The sequence below is a fragment of the Polypterus senegalus genome, chromosome 6 (genome assembly GCF_016835505.1).
Source record: "Polypterus senegalus isolate Bchr_013 chromosome 6, ASM1683550v1, whole genome shotgun sequence".
NCBI lineage: Eukaryota > Metazoa > Chordata > Cladistia > Polypteriformes > Polypteridae > Polypterus > Polypterus senegalus.
In genome coordinates, this window is record NC_053159.1 from 2490004 (window position 1) to 2510078 (window position 20075).

At 46.8% G+C, this 20075-nt stretch overlaps 1 protein-coding gene across 29 annotated transcripts in view; it reads left to right on the forward strand.

The window, feature by feature from the left end:
- clasp1a (cytoplasmic linker associated protein 1a) overlaps positions 1-15627 on the forward strand; it is a 317477-nt gene extending 301850 nt beyond the window's left edge. For all 29 annotated transcript variants that reach the window (XM_039755243.1, XM_039755255.1, XM_039755246.1 and 26 more), the window contains 2 exons: positions 5005-5121; positions 12398-15627. In XM_039755243.1, the coding sequence (XP_039611177.1) occupies positions 5005-5121; positions 12398-12484 (204 nt within the window). In that variant the 3' untranslated portion in view covers positions 12485-15627. The remainder of the gene's footprint in view (positions 1-5004; positions 5122-12397) is intronic.
- Positions 15628-20075: the final 4448 nt, after the last annotated feature.

A 20075-nucleotide genomic window follows, 5' to 3' on the forward strand; every position in this document is an offset into this window, starting at 1 on the left:
CAACCGGGTCACCTCATTTAATGAATAACAGAGCCAGCGATAACAGAAATAACACTCGGTGACGCAAAAAAAGCTGCGCCCATCTTGAGTGGTCAGGTCTGAGGCTGAGCTCCGTCCAGTGCCAAGTCTATGACCAAATGAGATGCCACCTTCCGGGTGCTCCTCGAAATATATAGTCCACCGAGTCAGTTGACTTGATTGGGCATCTTCTGGGTAGAGAAGGAGATGATAGCGTTAGTGACAGCCTGGGGTGGGATTGCTTACCTCGGACGAGCCCAGGAGGAGACCTTCTGTTGGCCATTAATGAGTTGTTGAACTGCGGTCCTACATCGCCACACTCTTTACGCTTCTTTATAGAGTCTTTCATCTTGGCACGCTGTTCATTTACTACAGTTGTGCTTGAAACTTTGTGAACCCTTTAGAATGTTCTAGATTTCTGCATAAATATGACCTACAAGATCATCAGATTTTCACTCAAGTCCTAAAAGTAGATAAAGAGAAACCAGTTAAACAAATGAGACAAAAATATTATACTTGGTCATTTATTTATTGAGGAAAATGATCGAATATTACATATTAGTGAGTGGCAAAAGTATGTGAACCTCACAGATGATCAGTTAGTTTGAAGGTGAGGTGTCGGGTGTTTTCAATCAATGGGATGCCAATCAGGTGTGAGTGGGCACCCTGTGTTATTTAAAGAACAGGATCTGTCAAAGTCTGCTCTTCACAACACACGTTTGTGTATCATGGCACGAACAAAGGAGATTTCTGAGGACCTCACAAAAAAGAGTTGTTGATGCTCATCAGGCTGGAAAAGGTTGCAAACCCATCTCTAAAGAGTTTGGACTCCACCAATCCACAAATGGAGGAAATTCAAGACCATTGTGACCCTCCCCAGGAGTGGTCAAACAACAAAGATCACTCCGAGAGCAAGGCACACGTGTAATAGTCGGCGAGGTCACAGAGGACCCCAACTCAAGGCCTCTCTCACATTGGCTAATTTTCATGTTCATAAGTCCACCATCAGGAGAACACTGAACAACAATGGTGTGCATGGCAGGGTTGCAAGGAGAAAGCCACATTGCTGCTCGTCTGCAGTTTGCTAAAGATCACGTGGACAAACCAGAAGGCTATTGGAAGAATGTTCTGTGGACGGATGAGACCAAAATAGAACTTTTTGGGTTTAAATGAAAAGCGTTATGTTTGGAGAAAGGAAAACACTGCATTCCAGCATAAGAACCTTATCCCATCTGTGAAACATGGTGGTGGTAGTATCATGGTTTGGGCCTGTTGTGCTGCATCTGGGCCAGGACGGCTTGCCTTCATTGATGGAACAATGAATTCTGAATTATATCAGAGAATTCTAAAGGAAAATGTCAGGACATCTGTCCATGAACTGAATCTCAAGAGAAGGTGGGTCATGCAGCAAGACAACGACCCTAAGCACACAAGTCGTTCTACCAAAGAATGGTTAAAGAAGAATAAAGTGAATGTTTGGAATGGCCAAGTCAAAGTCCTGACCGTAATCCAATCGAAATGTTGTGGAAGGACCTGAAGAGAGCAGTTCATGTGAGGAAACCCACCAACATCCCAGAGTTGAAGCTGTTCTGTATGGAGGAATGGGCGAAAATTCCTCCAAGCCGGTGTGCAGGAATGATCAGAAGTTACCGGAAACATTTAGGGGTCACAGCAGATACTGAAAGCAAAGGTTCACAGACTTGTGCCACTCACTAATATGTAATATTCGATCATTTTCCTCAATAAATAAATGACCAAGTATAAAATTTTTGTCTCATTTGTTTAACTGGTTTCTCTTTATCTACTTTTAGGACTTGAGTGAAAATCTGATGATGTTTTAGGTCATATTTATACAGAAATCTAGAAAATTCTAAAGGGTTCACAAACTTTGAAGCACAACTGTATGTTTAGTGGTCCCAGTTTTTTCTTTGCCTTTCGACTTTTGCTTTTTGGTTTCTCACATACTGACTTGAGGCTTGCCCGTCTCCATGTCGCTTGCCTGTTAACACCTCCTTCGTTGTTCACTTGTGCAGGTATGTTCTCGAAACTGCCCGAGGCTCATAAAAGAATGAAACTTGATACTCGATAACCCGCAGCATCTGGCAGTCTGGCTGTGGCACCGCAGCTGAAAGATGGAAAAGTACTGCGCATGCCATCTTAGCCATGCTAGGTGTGACAACCCTGAAGAGGCCGGTCAAGCATTCACACACACACACCCCCCCTTACTCTGCCCATTTGGAATTTCCAGTTAGACCATTAGACGCACACACAGGTGTCTCTGGGGATGTGGGAAGGAGACCAGAATACGCAGAGAAAACCCCACACAGACAGGACTTGGCTATAAAGCTACTAGTTTGAATAAATGTGACAAAGCATAACATTAAGGTGAAACAAAGAATAGAAAAGCTGTGACAACACCAAAATATTTCCTATGGAAGATTTATTTTTATTAAACATGGTTTGTTTCATCATCTGTAAATATCACGTGCTGAGGATTGTCTGACTGTCATGCAAAAACTCACAAACCACTAGGCCCTGAGCCGCGGTCTTGACCTTAATCAAGAGCTCATGATGTGATATGCACTCCTGTAGCAGTAAAATGGAGGTGCCAGCTTACCTGGCAAGTAATTGGGCCTCCGGTCCTTCTCAGGGCAAATGCCATGGCTGATTGGAAAGCAATGAGGTGGCATCTGCTGAGGGTGAAGCACATTGCACAGGCCGATCAGATGATTGTCAACACTACACCGCCATGACAGACACAGACCCAGGCTGTCCTCTGCTCGGGTCTTTACAGCACTCATCTCAGCCGAAACTCACATAATAAACGTATCCACACCCTCATGCCATGAAAACCAACAAGATCCACAGAATCAGCTCAGCACCAACTCAAAAGCAGGACGAATGAGAGACGATGAGATGGCAGGACACAAAGTAAGAGCTCAGCCTGAGATGGGGGTCATTGAGCAGCTCACTAACACTGTGCCCATCGCCTTGCCATACAAAGTGCTTGGCATGAATTTAGAAGACCACCGTAATACTAAGATGGAATCGTATGAACCCCCAATCCAAGTGCTCCCTACTAACAAAAGAGGATTATAAAGTGTGCAAAATGTCCACAGAGAACAGACTTTGCGAGTGTTCAACAGGTCCTTCATTTTCACTGCTGTTTGGGCAAAGCGTTTCATTTTCAAAGTTGTTCTGTGCCACCCAAGTGTGGTATGAAGCGCACATATGAAAAATGAATAATGAGCAAAGAAACATTTGGGGTATTTCCATGCCATAACAAGTAGGGGGCACCACTGAGCCCCAAACCCCTTACACAATCACACCCAAACCAGTCACGGGTTCAAATATACTTCCTTTTTATTAACAAAACGTTATCTTCACAGTTAGATGAAGACATGCAAAGGGCAAAGAGCCCAGAAAACAAGCGTCTTCCTTCACACTCCTCCCGCCCAGCCACGTCCACCTCCACCCGACTCTGACTGCCAGGTCAAGGTGGCACCACTCCTTTTATCTTTGACCCGGCAGTACTTCCAGGGCTAGGACATGGTCCGACAGGAGTGCCACAAGGTAGGGACCATAGCCCCCCGGTAGTAGCACCCCCCTGGTGCCACCCACAGAACTCGGCAGGGCTGTATTCTGAAGCTCCAATTCCCATGATGCCCTTTGGGTACCTGAAGAGGCCCCGAAATCCCTAGAATGCTACCCTCTAGAGTCTCGGGGGACATAGTGCCCAGATGCTGGTGTCTGTCCTGGTATTCCTGACATTCTGGCCTCCCTGCCAGGTAAGGATTTTTGCTCCTGTCCGGTCAGAGAGCCTGTCCCGCCACTTTCTTTTATCATGGGGTCTCGTCCATCTCCTGCCGCACTCACAAGGCATTCATCATTAACATTTTAGAGTGCACCGTTTTTTGGAGTTCCTTCACGCATCAGCATCAGTCTGTTTCTTATTAGCTCATTAAGTCTCGAGGGCATCGTGTAGATATGGTGACTGAGCATCGCTAATGGACATTTCAGCTCAGATACCACCTTACGCCAACAACAAAAAGGTGTTATGGATTTAAAAGAAAAGAGAAGAGAAAGCAAGGAGAGCAGCAACACACAGAAGAAGACGACACACACAAGTCCGTATGCTGACCTCGGCCCCTCGTGTGCCCGGACTGGGTATTGTGTCTGTTTGCGCGATAGCTGACTTGCTTTCTGTGCCCACACCTAAACTTATCTGATGACTTCTCTGGCTCTGAACTCGGATGGTTCTGCTCCTGGTTGATCTTCTAACTCTGGTTACCCACAAGAGTTGCCCAGGCTGCCCGGCCATAGTGCCACCTGGCAGACAGCACCTTGAGCTACAAATGTTTGTGATCTGTTCGGTTTCTCTTGTTTCTATACTTCAGCCTGTCTGCCACACGTTAACAGCGGGTCACCTGGTTATGGGGCTGCCATACTCAGGCTATGCCCCCCTGGCCTGCTCTGACACTCGCCATACTGGAGGGCCCACCAGGCGATGCTGACCCTGTGACAGCCCAAGCCTCTGTCTTGTAGAAGTTGAGAAGCTCGTGATTCCTGGCACATTGCTAAGACGATGTGCGCGCTGAACAGTTTGTTAAGTAACATCGTGTTATACTGTGTGTGTGTGTGTGTACACAAAGTGCCCTTAGTGGCTGTGAGGAACGGCTAATCTACGTGAGAATCAGTTTGAGATGTTCGGTAGGTATGTTCCTTGACCTTCTGATAACACTGCGCCCCAACCTGTGGAACCTGCTTGGCAATTGCAGAGCTGGCACTTTCTTCACTTGTAGCCACATTTGCCACAAAAGCACTTAGCAGAAGTCAAGTGTGTGATGAAGTGAGGTGTGTGTGTGTGTGTGTTTAGCATAAACACAGTAATGAGGCCATCACCAGTTTATGTTATCGTGTGTGTGTGTGTGTGTGTGTGTGTGTGCGCCCCGCTCATGCTAACAGTTCCTTCTCTTTCTCTTCTAGGGCTATGACAATACGGAGAGCAGCGTTCGAAAGGCCAGCGTGTTTTGCTTGGTGGCCATCTATTCAGTAATTGGAGAAGAGCTCAAGCCTCACCTTGCACAACTTACGGGAAGCAAGGTATAATAACGTCCACGCTGCTTTATGTGCAATCTGTTACCTTTTTCATGAAATGTTATGAGAGCATCACGAGGAGCTGAAGCCTGGCAGCGCAGCAGCAAACCTCGGATGAAATAGCCGGCCATTGCAGGGCACACTCATCAGCACACCCACTGTCACAATAAGAGCTTCACCACTTAACACATTCACTGTGTCCCCTTGGGTGGTGGGAGGTAACCAGAATACCCCTGGAAACCCCCAACCTGACACAAGGAGAATGTGCCGCCTCCAGTCAAACCGTGAGCAGGCTGGCATTTAAAACAAGAACCCGGGTGCCCAGTGGCAGCAGCTCTAACCACTGAGCCATCAGTAAGGACCAAGAACTGTGTGGGAATCGATTTAAGGATTGTCATCATCGGGGGAAAAAAAGGCGTCACTGGCAGCCTTTAGGGGTGTCCTGGTGGGCCGCAGTGGCCGCAGGTTTTCATTCTCAACCTTCTCCTAATCACTTTTCACTGCTAATTCACTCCTTTTCCCTTCATTTTCATAGCCCCGTTTTTAAGGATTCGGTCCTCTGAATTGATTCGTTTCTTCATTAAACAGAAATGAGACGTGAAACGAGCCGACAGATGACCACCTAAATTGAAACAGCAAACTCCAGCCAGTTTGTTAATGAAAAGTCGATTCTCACTGTCAATTAAAGCCGTTATTGAGTATCAGGACTTGCTGCTCTGGTTCTGCCACAGCAGACTGTTGATTTTCTGTTTTTTCTGAGACCACCGTCGAGATGTTTTGGTGACCTGAGCAGACCAACATGGCCGAGACCCTCACTTTTCTTTATTTTCAGGTGAGCTGGTCATGTGGTGCCTTGTTTTGTGTCTCAGCTGCTCTTTTAAGGAAAAAGAAACAACTAAGGGGGTCTGAGTCACGTCAATTAAAACGAAGGCAAAACGAGTGAACCAGCGGCAAAAATTGGTCACTCAATAAGAAGATGATTACAATGAAAACCTGCAGCCCACCAGGACCAGCAGGACTGGAGTTGGACACCCCTACTTTAGAACATTAGAACAATCTGGAATGAGCCCACCAAAGCCTGCCAGTCCTGTCCACTTAACTCCTCCAAAGCAACATCAAGTCGAGTTTTGGTGGTCCCTAAGGTCCTACTGTTTGTCACAGTACTTGGTCACTTATTCGTAAGTGTCTGTGGTTCGCTGCCCTAACGTTTGTGTTGTTGATGACCTCATTTTAAGGTCACCGTCTCGATCCTCTGGACTGATTCTCTTCATCATTTTAAGCACTTCATTCGTGTCTCCTCTTCATCGCTGTAAAGGCTCAGCTCTTTGAATCTTTCCTCATCACTAATCCCCTGTAGCCCCCCGTAATCAGCCTAGTCGCTCTTCTCTGGACCTTCTCTTGTGCTGCTGTGTCCTTTTTGTAGCACCCAGGACTCCAGATGAGGCCTCCCCAGTGTGTTATAAAGCCTGAGCGTCACCTCCTGTGACTTGTAACCCAACACATCAAGGCGCTATATAACCTGACATTCTGTTAGTCTTCTTAATGGCTTCTGAACACGATCTGGAAGTCGATAGCTTACTGTCCACTGCGACTCCTAAATCCTTCTCCTAAGGTGGTCTCTCGATTTTCTGACCTCCCATTGTGTATTCAGACCTCACATTATTACTTCCTATCTGTAATTCTGTGTGTAAATTTCATCGTCCACACATCTGCCCGAGCCTGTCTGCTGTCCAAGACCTGAACTCAGCCTTGTCGCTCTTCTCTGGACCTTCTCCTGTGCTGCTGTGTCGTTTTTGTAGCACCCAGGACTCCAGATGAGGCCTCACCAGTGTGTTATAAAGCCTGAGCGTCACCTCCTGTGACTTGCGCTCCACACATCAAGGCGCTATATAACCTGACATTCTTAATGGCATCTGATCACTGCCTGGAAGTCGACAGTGACAAGTCCACTGTCACTCCTAAATCCTTCTCATGATCTTTCATCCTTTTTTTGGTCATTTATTCTTTAACGATTACTTAATTCATTCCATGTGTATAGCGCTTTTCTAACGACTCACTCGGCGAGTACCCGTGTGCAGCATCCACCTGGATGACTCAACGGCAGCCATTCTTGTGCCAGTGCGCTCACCACACATTAGCTAGCAGTCGATGAATGAGGGAGAGAGAGACAGTTAGAGACAGGGTGACCAGATGTGATATGCAATTTAGCTGGGACATCAGGGGACACCCCCCTCCTTTCGAAAGACCCCCACATATGACCTTTTATGACCACAGAGAGTATGTCTCATTTTTTTTACAGCCCAGTGTCCCCATGTCACTGCCCTGGGGCATCCACAGATTAAGCGCCCCCTGCTGGTCTCGCCAACTCCTCTTCCAGCTTTTTCTAGTTGGTCTCCCATCCAAGTCCCGGCCAGGTCCGAACACACTTGGCTTCAGGTACATGACCTGCTCTGAAGTGCGCAAGTGGGTGACTTGGGATGCCGCAGGCTTCAGCTCGTGTTTCTTTCATCTTTTTTCCGTAAAATGTTGCTTGTCGTGAGTAATGCTGTGCTGTGCCGCTACTTCAGGGTGTCAGTGCCAACTGCCTGTGCCATCAGTGACCATTCCTTCATCTGCCTGGCCCCGTCCTCCATGTGTGCCCATTTCAATTTTGTAGAAGCCACTAAGGCTCAGAAGACTTGCCAACAGCACCGAGTTAAACGTTAGGAGTCCTGTTTGTGAAATGCATTCACGTGAACACTGAAGGACAGGTGAGTGCCACAGATAGCAGCTCCTCCATTGCTAATGAAGTTAAAGCTCAGACATGCCAGGCTTAGCTTGACACCGTTTCTGTCCTTTAAAGAACGCATGGTTCACCTGGGCGTAAAGACAGGATAGGTGCCCATGTGCTACAAGTGTGATGTGGTTGCACTCTGTGGCCTTTTACAGACAGCATCATGACACGTTTAAGGACTTGGATGCCTGTTGCCAGGTTTTTGGGGAGAGGTGGAATGAGGAAATCGAGTTAAGCCGCAAAAGAGAAGAAGCTGAACCAAAAAAAAAAACCAAAAGCAATCCATTCATACCTCCATCACTCAGGTGCCTCTCAGCAGTTACACCTGCTGCTCTCAAAGCGTCTGATGCCACCCTGAAAGCTGCCAAGGATGTGCTATGTGGTCTAATAGGCGGCTTCATTCCTGACAGACCAACGTCTGCTTTTGACTGTCGAATTAACTTGCGGTCAGCTGATTGGCATTTTTGGCCATTGGAAAACAATTTTAAAATCAATGCACTGCCACAATCATCCAGGAAAAGGAAGATCATTATTGTGACCTTTAGGCTTCACTGTTGCATATTGCAGCACACAAGGTGACAATAAGGGGGAAAGGCCTCCAAGCAGGCAGCCTTACCCCAAATGTGACACACAGGCTTTAAGCCTGCACAGGCCCAGAATGGGAACCTGGCTGATGAAGTTATAAAAAAATATTACTTTAAACGCTGAAAATGCACAAAAATGCCTTTTAAGGGTGAGGGTGAACCGTAAAACCTCTGGCTTGAAAGACAAGGCAAACGATTATAGAAAGAAATTATTTATAAAGATTAAATAAAAAAAAGACACGGTGGGGAGACCAAACAATGAAGCCCCCCAAGGTCAGTAAGTCCAACTCGTTATCCAAAGACAAAGCAACAAAATCCATCATAACAAGAAAACCAAGAGATGTACGTAGAAAAACTGCAAACCGCAACACTCGTCACGATCCGTGACTCTCTAGTGGGCGGGGTCAGCGTGGGGGGCGGGGCCATCCACAAAACAAGGAAAGTAAGAAAACACACAAAACACAAATAATAAATGAACAACACAAAGTTTACATCATAACCAAAAAACATTTGAAAATCAAGGAAAATATACGACATTGAGCACATCGCCTGCTGACTCACGAGTGACAGAGGTTAGGGGGTCCACCGGAGTGGACATTTTTAAAGTTTCCAAGAACTGAAGTAAACTCTGGCCAGAGTTCCATAATGAAAGAAAACTGGCACAGGCATCGCTCCATTTCGAGAGTTAATCCACCATCTTGGCCACACTGTTGTCTACGACGGTGACTTTTGTGTGGCCACACTGATGATGTCATTTGACACGACTTCTGGTACCACGTCCCATAATGGTGTGACGTCGCTATGTGGCAGCGGTTAACCAGCATGACGGCACCCACAGAAAAATAAAATAAATGAAATCATTGAAAATGGCCGTGGAAACGTCGGAATTTTTCATGCAGATATCTACGGATTCTGAATCGGTGATATTCAGAAGCACATCTGGAGCAGTTGGCCGCAGTAAAACAGTTTTTTTTTTTTTTAAGTCTCCTAAGCCATAACAGAAGCAAACGTCAAAAAGAAGCTGACGGTAGAAACACTGCAAGGTCAGAATCAAAAGCACAGACCCCAAACCGGAGCGGCCACAGGCAGCCAGCCCCCCAGACAGATCGGCGACCCACCTTCAAAGTGTTTGCTAAAAACAAAACGTTCACATTTTGCTTCTTTTTCTTTTTTGTGTTTCCCTAAACGTTGACAAGAAATTGGCAGCGCATGCTGTGTGTTGATTGGCAGATTTACAAATGGACTCACAGGGTGGCACGGGATGCCCACACCAAAAAATTCTGAATGATGATTACAGCGAGAGCCGGTCAGTCCATTGGGGGCACCGTTTCTGAAAGTTAAGGGGGGTGTGTGGCTCTTTATAAAGTCTGTGGTATGTACACAGAGGGGCACCGTCCGTTTATGTAACCAAAGGGGCACACACTCTGAACACTGAGGGGACACCCTGGTCTTCAAAGTCTAATAATAGTGACTATGGACACCGAGGGGCACCGCCTCGCCATCCTAGGGACTCCAAAGGGGCTCTGATCAGCAGTGTGTGCGCTCCATCTGCTGATGCACAAAATGGTGCTTGTGACGTCATGTAATGTCAGCCCTGGCACAGCATCACATGATCTGCTGGATGAAATTGTCAGGTGGTTCCACAAACCAATGAAGTGGCCCTGACCAAACAAAACGGCAAAATAAATAGAAGGCGGCAGTGCCAAGGCATGAATCATAAACACCCCCAGATACTGATGTGCATATGGGACAGGAAACACTTCATCTTAAGACCGCCAGTATGTTCTTTACCCCCTGTGGTACCCGCCTGAAGACCCTTGCTGTGCTCACACTCGGCTTTGGCTCCCACCGGCCCCTAACAGGCACTTTTTCCACTGCTGGTGCCTCCCTGCCATTGCCCCCACAAGCCCTCACTTTGAAAAACAGTTCTTTGTGAGTTTGGTGATCCTCAGGTGCCCCCCAGCACATTGTTGTTAGGTTAGATAAGATCACCCTCATCATCGAGTACCCTTACTGGCTACACCCTGCCATGTGTGCCGTGTGTTACAAAACAAGTACAAGTTTTCCCTTTACTAAAGATAAATCATTAGATGAAGGCAGCATGTGGTGAATTTACTGTTTTAAAAATGAAAGGCATTGGTCGTCACCCGTCAGAGTTAATTATAAAAGTACTCAGCCTGGCCACGGACAGCTCCCGGTGGGCTTCATGTGTAGAATTACAGAAGGTGGGACAGTAGAAAGGCCATACATGGGACCTCCAAAAACTTGACTCTCTCTTTTTTTTGATGTTCTAACATTCTGCTGCATGTCTGCCCATGACTGGCCCTGGCAGTAGATTGAAAGTTGGCACACAGGGTGACTGTTCAGGAGGACACACATGGAGGTATTAGAAAATGGCTTCCAGCAGGGCTGAGCCAACAATCCATATCATGATATTATTAAAGAATCTGACGGCTTCAGTAGACATTGGCTTAAGATATTTAATTATATTATACTAGCCGCCCCCCCCCGCAGCTCTGCCCGTGTAGAAGTTAAACAGGACAGAGAGGAGGGCACTGCCCGGCTCCCTACTCCTGATGTCATGCGCCCCTCTCCCCTTGGCCCGCAGCCCCTGTCTCGGATTAGCGTGAATATATCGCTCCTGCAATGATTCTTAGCGTGATGAGAGAAGTCGCAAAATCAACCAGAATATTCAAGGAAATTCTAGAAAAAAACCCGATCTAAATCCGTTAAGTCGTTCTCTCGTTCGCTAGCTAAGCAGATGTAAGATACGCCCCTCTGAAACGTTACTCCTTAACACCCTGTAGATGAACAAATAGGTATCAGTAGCTAAATGGAGGCAAGGTGCGCTCCAACACGTGGCGTGAGGCGGAGCGACTTGAATGGATGTTGGCCCCGCCCCCCTCAGCCTGCTGCGTCTCTCTCGGGTTTCCACAAGTAAATCGTTACCTCAAGCGAACTATGATACTTAGTGCAATGAGAGAAGTCGCAAAATCAACTGGAATGTTCGAGCAAATTCTAGAAAAATCCCGATCTAAATCTGTGAGGTAGTTCTCTCGTGAAAAGCGGACAGACAGACAGAGATTGGATTTTATTTATATAGAGATACATATAAAATATATACAAGGGTAAATGAAAATGGTAAGCGCATTGGATAGAAGGCCATACAACACAACACATCCGCAGTGGCTTATGGGAAGTTCGAACATCACAGCTCGGCACTCTGCCATAAGTCTGCTTGAGGCCACAGTCAAATGAACATGGACACTGCGCCACGGGGTCGCACCATCGGTCAACGAACACCCGCTGTAGTGAGATTTCCTGGGGCAGACCAGGCCACGTTGGGCACAATGTTGGTGTTCTCAGCTTGTATGAAGCAAATGGGAGGTGGTCAGTCGGGGGGCTACTGCTGATTTCATGAAGACTGGCCCAGTTAGTAAGCGACCCGTCTATTCATCCTTTCATTGGTTTTCTGAGGCCATTTATTGTGTCAAGTGTCCCAGAAAGCCCCCAGTCAAGCTGACTGCATGGGTAAGTGGCAGACACTCGACACGAGGCGCCCATTAAGGAGATGAAGAGGAGACCTGACTGAAGAGTTTAGAATGATGAAGGGAGTTAGTCCAGTGGAGCGAGACGGTGGCTTTAAAATGAGTTCATTAAGAACAGGGGGACACAGCTGGAAACCTGTGACGGGGAAATGTCACACAAATGTTAGGAAGCATGGACACATGGAGTAAGTGACCAAGTAGTGTGGTGGACTTCAGGGACCCTCAGGACTCGACTTGATGATATTTTAGGAGAATGAAGTGGAGAGGACTGGCGAGCTCCGTTGGGCTGAATGGCCTGTCCTCGTCTCGAGGGTCCTGATGTACTCATAGCGGCGAGACGAGCGTCTCTCACCCAAGTGTCTCCTTTTGTTTTGCAGATGAAACTTTTAAACTTGTACATCAAGCGCGCCCAGACGACCAACAGCAACAGCAGCTCCTCGTCAGACGTCTCCACCCACAGTTAGCGCAGAGGGGAATTCTGGGACTGAATCAAAGCTGTGCCTCGAGCGGGACCTTTATGCTCCGGTGTTCACATCTGCACAGCTGAAGTAGTTAGAGGCGTACATTTCATGAAATCAGTGTTCTTCTGTCTTGTTTTCCCTTTATTTTGAAATCCCATTCTTTTCAGGGGTGTTGAATGTACGACAGGCCTACGTGACGTCTTTTTATTTTTGATTATTTTCTTCTGTTAGTGTTAACCTGCTCAGACTGAACGTTTTGTCGCTGCGTCTCTTCCCATGGATTGTTTCCCCGAGGTAGCTTGTTGCCCGAATGAGAAGAACAAAATATTAACAGTTTGGCAAAGGAATTTGCTGATCCGCGCATCCTTGCAGTTTATCCGCGTAGACCGTTTAGCGATGCCTTAACACGAATCAAAGATGTCATTTTGTTCTGTTTTTGTTTTTTCTGCTGAGTTTGTGTCTTAGAAGTCAGCAAATCTTTTAAAAAAAAAAAAAGCAAATCAACCAACAAACGTGAAGTGCATCATTCCCAGTAAGGCTGATGGGAACAGAGCTGCATATTGAATTGTATCATATCTGTGGAGAAAAACAGCCGCGAATGTGGAAACTTTTCTAAGGTCGATTGTCGCCGTTTTCTTACCGACTCCTCGTCGACTCTGCTCTGCTTTACACTGTAAGATCATTTGGCTGGCCCAGTGATGACGTTTTTGGATAATTCAACAGAGCGAAAAAACCGCTCACGTGATGACGTTTGGATACAATAACCTAACCAAAAAAAAAATGAAAAAACAGGACGCGTTTTACTGATTGTTCGGTAATTTTCATTTTCTTCATTTGGTTGTAAATTGGTTTCATTGCTTCGTGTTCTTTTAGTGTTTCTGTAAATTAAGGCTACTTATTTTCTTTTGGTTTTTTTTGTGTGTGTGCGTGTTTGGTTCAGAGTATTTTAAATTCCTGTGTTTTTTATTAGAGTTTTTAATATAGAACAAGAAAAGCTTTTAGACTGAAATGCTTAAGGAGTTCTGAGGAGGTCCGAAACTGGAAAATAGCACGGTAGATCAGGTGGACGCGGAACCGTAAAAAAACGGCGGAGTAAAATTCGGGTTGAATTCAGTCTCCCGTTTTCTAAAGTATTGTTAAAGAGCAAAATAAAGAAACGAAAAGACGAGACGACCCTCAATAGGCCTTGGAATGGATTTATCTCGCTGACAATCTTGAACGAAACGGGAGAGAAAAAGAGTCCAAAGTTCTCGAATCAAACGTACGTATGGAGGCGGTCTAAAGATGGCAGAGACTGCGCTCGTCGCGGCTGGGATGAAGAGCGCGACCGGCCGGCGGGACCCTTCAGGTCTGACGAGGTGCAGTCCGAAGTGTGGCGCGCTTTTCGTTTTTTTGTTGTTTGTCTGATATATTTTTTTTTTTTCTTTCATTTTCCTTTAATGTTGTACAGTTTAATTTATGGCATTTTCCGCGTTTCTAGTGGGGGGGGGCATTTTGAGTTCTTTAGCTCGTATTTAAACTGACACTGAACAATGTGACGTGGGTGGCTGTTGAGGCTTTTTGGACCCCCTCGTCTGAACTCTACAATGTGAACATTTTAGTGGGACACGGAGGCGTTCCATGGCCAAGTAATCCACGGTTTAAGCGCCGCTTTGTTTATTTGCGTTTTCCTCTCCTCTCCTGCGATCGCGCGTACTGTAAGTCGATGCACTGTCTCCTCATCCTCTCCCTCCCGACTCCCACGATCAGTGAGAATGGCGCTTCTCCAGATCCCTTCGACCCGCGGCACAAACGTTGAACTGAATGTTTTGCCGATTCTTTACGTTTCCATCTAAAATACGCCGACTGTTAAAAGAAGGAACAAATAAACACACACGACGACAACAAAACTCAAGAGCGATGGACGGTAAGAGACTCGCTGCCAGAGAGATGATCCTTTCCCCAATTCTTTGTTACGCTTTCTGCAAACTCACGTCGCCCGACTGTGTCTCGGCCCCAACTCGTGTCTTTCGATTTTCCGGAAAAGAGGTGAGGGTTGGAGTTTGCGTTGGGCGGCCGTCTGTAGGAAGAGAGAAAGGGAACGCAAGCGCGTGGGGACAGGCGTCAAATGGAGGCCTTTTGACAAATCCGGTAACGGAGCAGATAAACGCTGAACGAGACTGCAGTTCTTCTTCCCTCGGACCTCGGGACTGCGGACTCATTAATCGCCGATGTTAGGACGTTGGGATCATCCGTGCCGGGGGGAGGGTTATCCTATCAAATGGAATTTCTCTTTCATGACGGTATTGGCTGCTAATTCATTTTTCTTTCACTTTTATTCACCACTCACAATCAGCTCTGCAGTGTCGACAACAGCAAACTGGTCTCTTCCGGCTCGCCGAGACCGTTTCTCGTTTTTTCCGTACGTTGGCAGAAGCCCTGCATGTTTGCGTGTCGTCTGCCGTGCCGTGGCTGATTCTCGTATCCTCAGTTAAAGGGGTCCTCTAATCGATGGCGCAGCTTCTTCTTCTTCTTCTTCTTCTTTTACTGCTGCCTGAAAAGAAAACCACGGAATAGTCGTCCACCTGGAGCGCGGCGTCTCGCTCGCCGCTCGTTCTCGACGTCCTTTTGGTTTTGTGTCTCCTTCGACCACTTTTACCGGTAACTGATTGGAGAAGACCCTCCCTGACTGCTCTCACAGCAGCTCTCATTTAGTGCAGGCATGCGGCTTTCGAGGGGGGCACCGTGTGTCGGTCGCTCGCCTCGACTACAAACGACAAAACCTTTTTATAAGAAAAGAAACAAACAACTGCTGATGTAATTTGCATTTTTGTCACAAATGAAAAGATCTTCCGATTGCGAAGAGTTGACTTCATCGGCTCTCGGGGATCTCAAGTTGTGTTTTACTGTCACTCTGATTGGTGGCCTTTGGCTCCGCCCTCCTTAGCACAGTGTCCACCGCGCATGGGATCTTTGGTTTGCTTTTGTCATGTAATATTCATATCTTCTGTATTTATCTACTCCTTTTGGGTTCTTTTGTGTGTCTTAAGACGACTGTACAGTTTTGTTTTGTTTTTATTTTTTTTTTGTTAAAAATCCACAAGTGATAGAATTTACTAAAAATATAAAGTTCAGTTTGCTCTAGGAATAAACCCAACTTCAAAATACTCCATCGACTCAGGCCTCTTATTGAGTTGGAAATCTGCTGTCTTTAGGACCGTTAAAAATATCGACTTGACGGCGTGTGGCTTTTGGGGGGGCCGTCGAACCGATGGAGGAGAAGGAGAAGGAGGATGTTCAGCCAACTTTTGTACTACGTAGCCAATAAACAAATCCGAGGTGTCAGAGGTCACCCACAAAACTGATTGGTTAATGAGGAGACTGGAGTGAGGTCACCGGTGGAGCCCCCTCAGGGGTCTATCTGGCCTTGGACCCTCCTGACTTGTTCTGATTTATATGAATGACGTTGATGTTGGTGTAGTCGGGAAACTTGTCAGATTGGCGGCCGACATTAGAATCAGAGGGACGGCAGCAAAACGAATTCAAAATGATGACCAACAGGCTTCAGAAGTGGGTGACCCCCCTGCGGTTTAATGGAGAAAAGTGCAGAGTGCTACACGTGGGCAACAGGAGCGTCAATTAGAAAAACAAGATGGGAGACGCCGAGCTCCAGGAAGAGACCTCTGAAGAGGAGTTAGGGGTTTATGGGCATCATTGACGACGATCAGCAATTAATAAGGCAAATAAAAATGTTAGGGTATTTCATAAAAACTGTTGAATGCAAATCAAGGGACTGTAGGTGGCACTGTGGAGACCTCCTCTGGAGTCCTATGTGTGCAGTTCTGGTCACCACAGTAAAAAAAAAAGACATAACAGCACCTGAAGCAACCAAGTGCATCATGGGACTTGAGGACATGTCCTACTGTGAGAGACTCGGAGAATTAGACCTGTTTAGTCTGAGCGGAGGAGACGGTGTGGGGACCTCAGCCGAGTGTTTAAAATCCTCAAAGGCATCGCTAAAGGGGACCCGGCGACATTCCGCCAGCTTAACGGTGAATCGCGTACTCGAGGACGTCAGTGGAAATGAAGGCTGAAACCATCAGAAAGCTGGGAAGAAGCCACCGAGACATGGAGTTGAAGCAGAAACCTGGAGCACCGTTTTGGAGGGGACATTGGGACAGCTGAGCAACAGAAGGACTGAGTGGTGGCCTCTCGTTTGTCACACGTCTCACGTTCTTGTATGTTCTTATGTCCACAGCGAGTTCTGCTTGATAGCTGAACTTTCTGACTTTGTGAAACTTACCCTCAAACAAATGAAATGAAATGATTTTAAATTCATAGCATGTCTCCACCCAAAGAGATCAAGCAGATGAAAAAACGATGGAATCGTCAACTAAAACTTCAGACGTGAGCGTCGGTGGGCTCTGTGCCCTCAGGACCAAGTCACCCGAACTCTTCTCAAACATTTCAGTAAGTATTGACCGCTCTGATCTTTCTGATCATAAATGAGGTCGTTACGATAGGAGCTGATGAGAACAATTCATCGGTCATTGCAGAATTACGGGATTTGAGGTTTCTTCTAGAGGGTCTCTGTCTCTGGCACAATTCGACTCAAAGACAAATCGGCACATCGTCATCTCATAACAGACTTAAGTTCTGAGTTTGGTGTTCTTCCTTCCAGCCATTTTAGCTTGAGACCACCGTCCTCGAGAAACTGCGACACACACCCATCACCGAGATATCGATGTTTTCGATATCCAAAACGTTGAGATCCGTTGATAACCAGAGAATGAAATTTTTGACGAATCTAAAGCTTTTGCTCCTCCCCCTATAGGTTAGGGTGGGTTTGGTGGGGGGCACAAAGCCAAACATCACACATAGGACTTTGTTGCTCCTCTTCAGGCTTTTATGATGGCCTCAATTCTACGATGCATGGACGTCACGACTGGAAGACAATTTTCTACATCAGGTGGGTTCCAGCTTTCTCAAATAGCAGTGGACGGACCACCGCTGCAGGATGGGGTCTTGTTGTGGACCAGATTTTTATTTATTTTTTTTTTTAATTTCCACCATAAATTTCCAACTTTCCCAGAACTCCGATGTTATGTTACATTTATCATAGCTCTCAAAAAACCAGACAGACCAGCTCTTGGATTTCATCTACGCATAACGTTTCCCTCAAAACTCCAAGGGGGGCAACCCGTCCCACCAGTTTGTGTTTTGAATTGCATTCACTGGGCTGAGTGCCACTTCCTTTAGGGGGCTGGCGAGTTCGGCAGGTCCTGAGGTTTGCTCCACCTACTTCAGAAAGATGGCCAATTAGCAAACAGTGGGAGGAGTCTTAAGAATCTTCAGGTTTGGTCTTCATCAGGGACTTCAACACAGGAGCAAAATGGAAAAGTGGGCGCCATTAAAAAACAAAACCACTCCACGCCACGGTTCAGGGAGGACGTCTTACATGGCATCCTATGCATAACGCTGATGATTCACTACCTGGGAGGAGCAGCAGAGAAGACGCCTCCATGAGCGACAGTCACGTGTAAATAATGGAGATCGAGAGACAGAGAGAGTATTGTGCCCTGCAGGAAAGCGAGAGGAATTCTCAAAGACAATCAGGAGAACAGGCGGGGTGAAAAACGGGTTGAATAGAAGGAGGTCACAAACACGGAAACCGAAACCAAATCACGAGGTGAGAATCAGAGCTGAAAATATCAAAAAAAACAGAGGAACGTAACCAGCAGGTTGTTAAATGAAGGAAATCGCAGGAACTCGTTTTTGTTCTTTGAATCCGTGAACTTGGACGCAGTTGAGAGCGCGCGGTGAACTTTAAACCCGTCGAGTTGCTTGGCGTGACATCTGCACAGAGGAAGGAGGAAAATGAAACCTGGTGGTGGAATGGAGAAGTACAACAGAGAATACCGAGGAAGAGGATGGCGAAGAAGTGGGATAGTCAGGGAGATGAAGAGCGTAGAAAAGAGTACAAAGAGAAGAGGCACAAGGTGAAGAGAGAGCTGGAGAAGGCTAAGGAAAAGGCATATGAAGGAGAAAAGGACCGGTGGGCTACAGAGAGGGGCCGAGCTGGAAAAGATGAGCAGCGGGTCAGGGTGATGAAGGATAAAGATGAAAAGAGGACTTTGAGAGGCTGAAGAATGAAGAACACAAGAGAGAGAGAGAGAGAGAGAGAAGCGGTGGGATGATGTGGAGGTAGAGAATCAGGAAGTGCAATGGATTAGCAAGGACAGCGATGAAGAGGATGAAGAATGGAAAGGCTGTTGGTCCAGATGACATACCTGTTGAAGCATGAAGGTGTTTAGGAGAGACGGCAGTGGAGTTTTTAACCTGATTGTTTAATGGAAAGTGAGAGGATGATGAGGAGTGGAGAAGAAGTGGACTGGTGGGCCGATATTTAAGAATTAGAGGGATGTGCAGGACTGCAGTAACTACAGGGGGATAAAACTGATGAGCCACAGCATGAAGTTATGAGAAAGAGTAGAGGAAGGTCAGATAAGAAGTGAGGTGATGATTAGTGAGCAGCAGGATGGTTTCATGCCAAGAAAGAGCACCACAGATGAGATGTTTGCTCTGAGGATGTTGATGGAGAAGGAGAGAGAAGAACAGAAGGAGTTGCATTGCGTCTTTGTGGACCTGAGAAAGAAAATGACAGGGTGACTGAGAGGAGCTGTGGTGTTGGATGAGAAAGTCGGGAGTGGCAGAGAAGTACATGAGAGTGGCACAGGATATGAACGAGGGAGTGTGGCTGTGGTGAGGTCTGCGGTGGGAGTGACGGAGGTGGGATTACATCAGGGATCGGCTCTGAGGCCTCTCTTATTGTCAATGGTGATGGACAGGCTGACAGACGAGATTAGACAGGAGTCCCCGTGGACTGTGATGTTTGCTGATGACATTGTGATCTGTAGTGAGAGTAGGGAGACCCTGGAGAGTTGGAGATATAAAGGGAGAGGAATGAAGGTCAGTAGGACCACCAAGACAGAATACATGTGTGTGAATGATAGGAAGGTCAGTGGAATGGTGAGGATGAGGGAGTGGAGTTGGCGAAGGTGGATGAGTTTAAATACTTGGGATCAACAGTACAGCGTAATGGGAGTGTGATAGAGAAGTGAAGAAGAGAGTGCAGGCAGGGTGGGATGGATGGAGAAGAGTGTCAGGAGTGATTTGTGACAGATGGGTATCAGCAAGAGTGACAGGGAAGGTCTACAGGACGGTAGTGAGACCAGCTGTGTGATATGGGCTGGAGACGGTGGCACAGGAGACAGAGCTGGAGGTGGCAGAGTTAAAGATGATAAGATTGGCATTGGGTGTGACGAGGAGGGACAGGATTAGAAATGAGGACATTAGAGGGTCAGCTCAGGTGGGACGGGTGGGAGACAAAGTCAGAGAGGAGAGATGGCGTTGGTTTGGACAAGTGCAGAGGAGAGATGAGGGGGACATTGGGAGAAGGGTGCTAAGGATAGAGCTGACAGGGAAGAGGAAGGCCTAAGAGAAGGGCATGCAGGTGACGGGGGTGACAGAACAAGATGACGAGGACAGGAACAGATGGAAGATCTGCTGTGACGACCCTAACGGGGGCAGCTGAAAGAAGAAGAAGAGGAGTTGT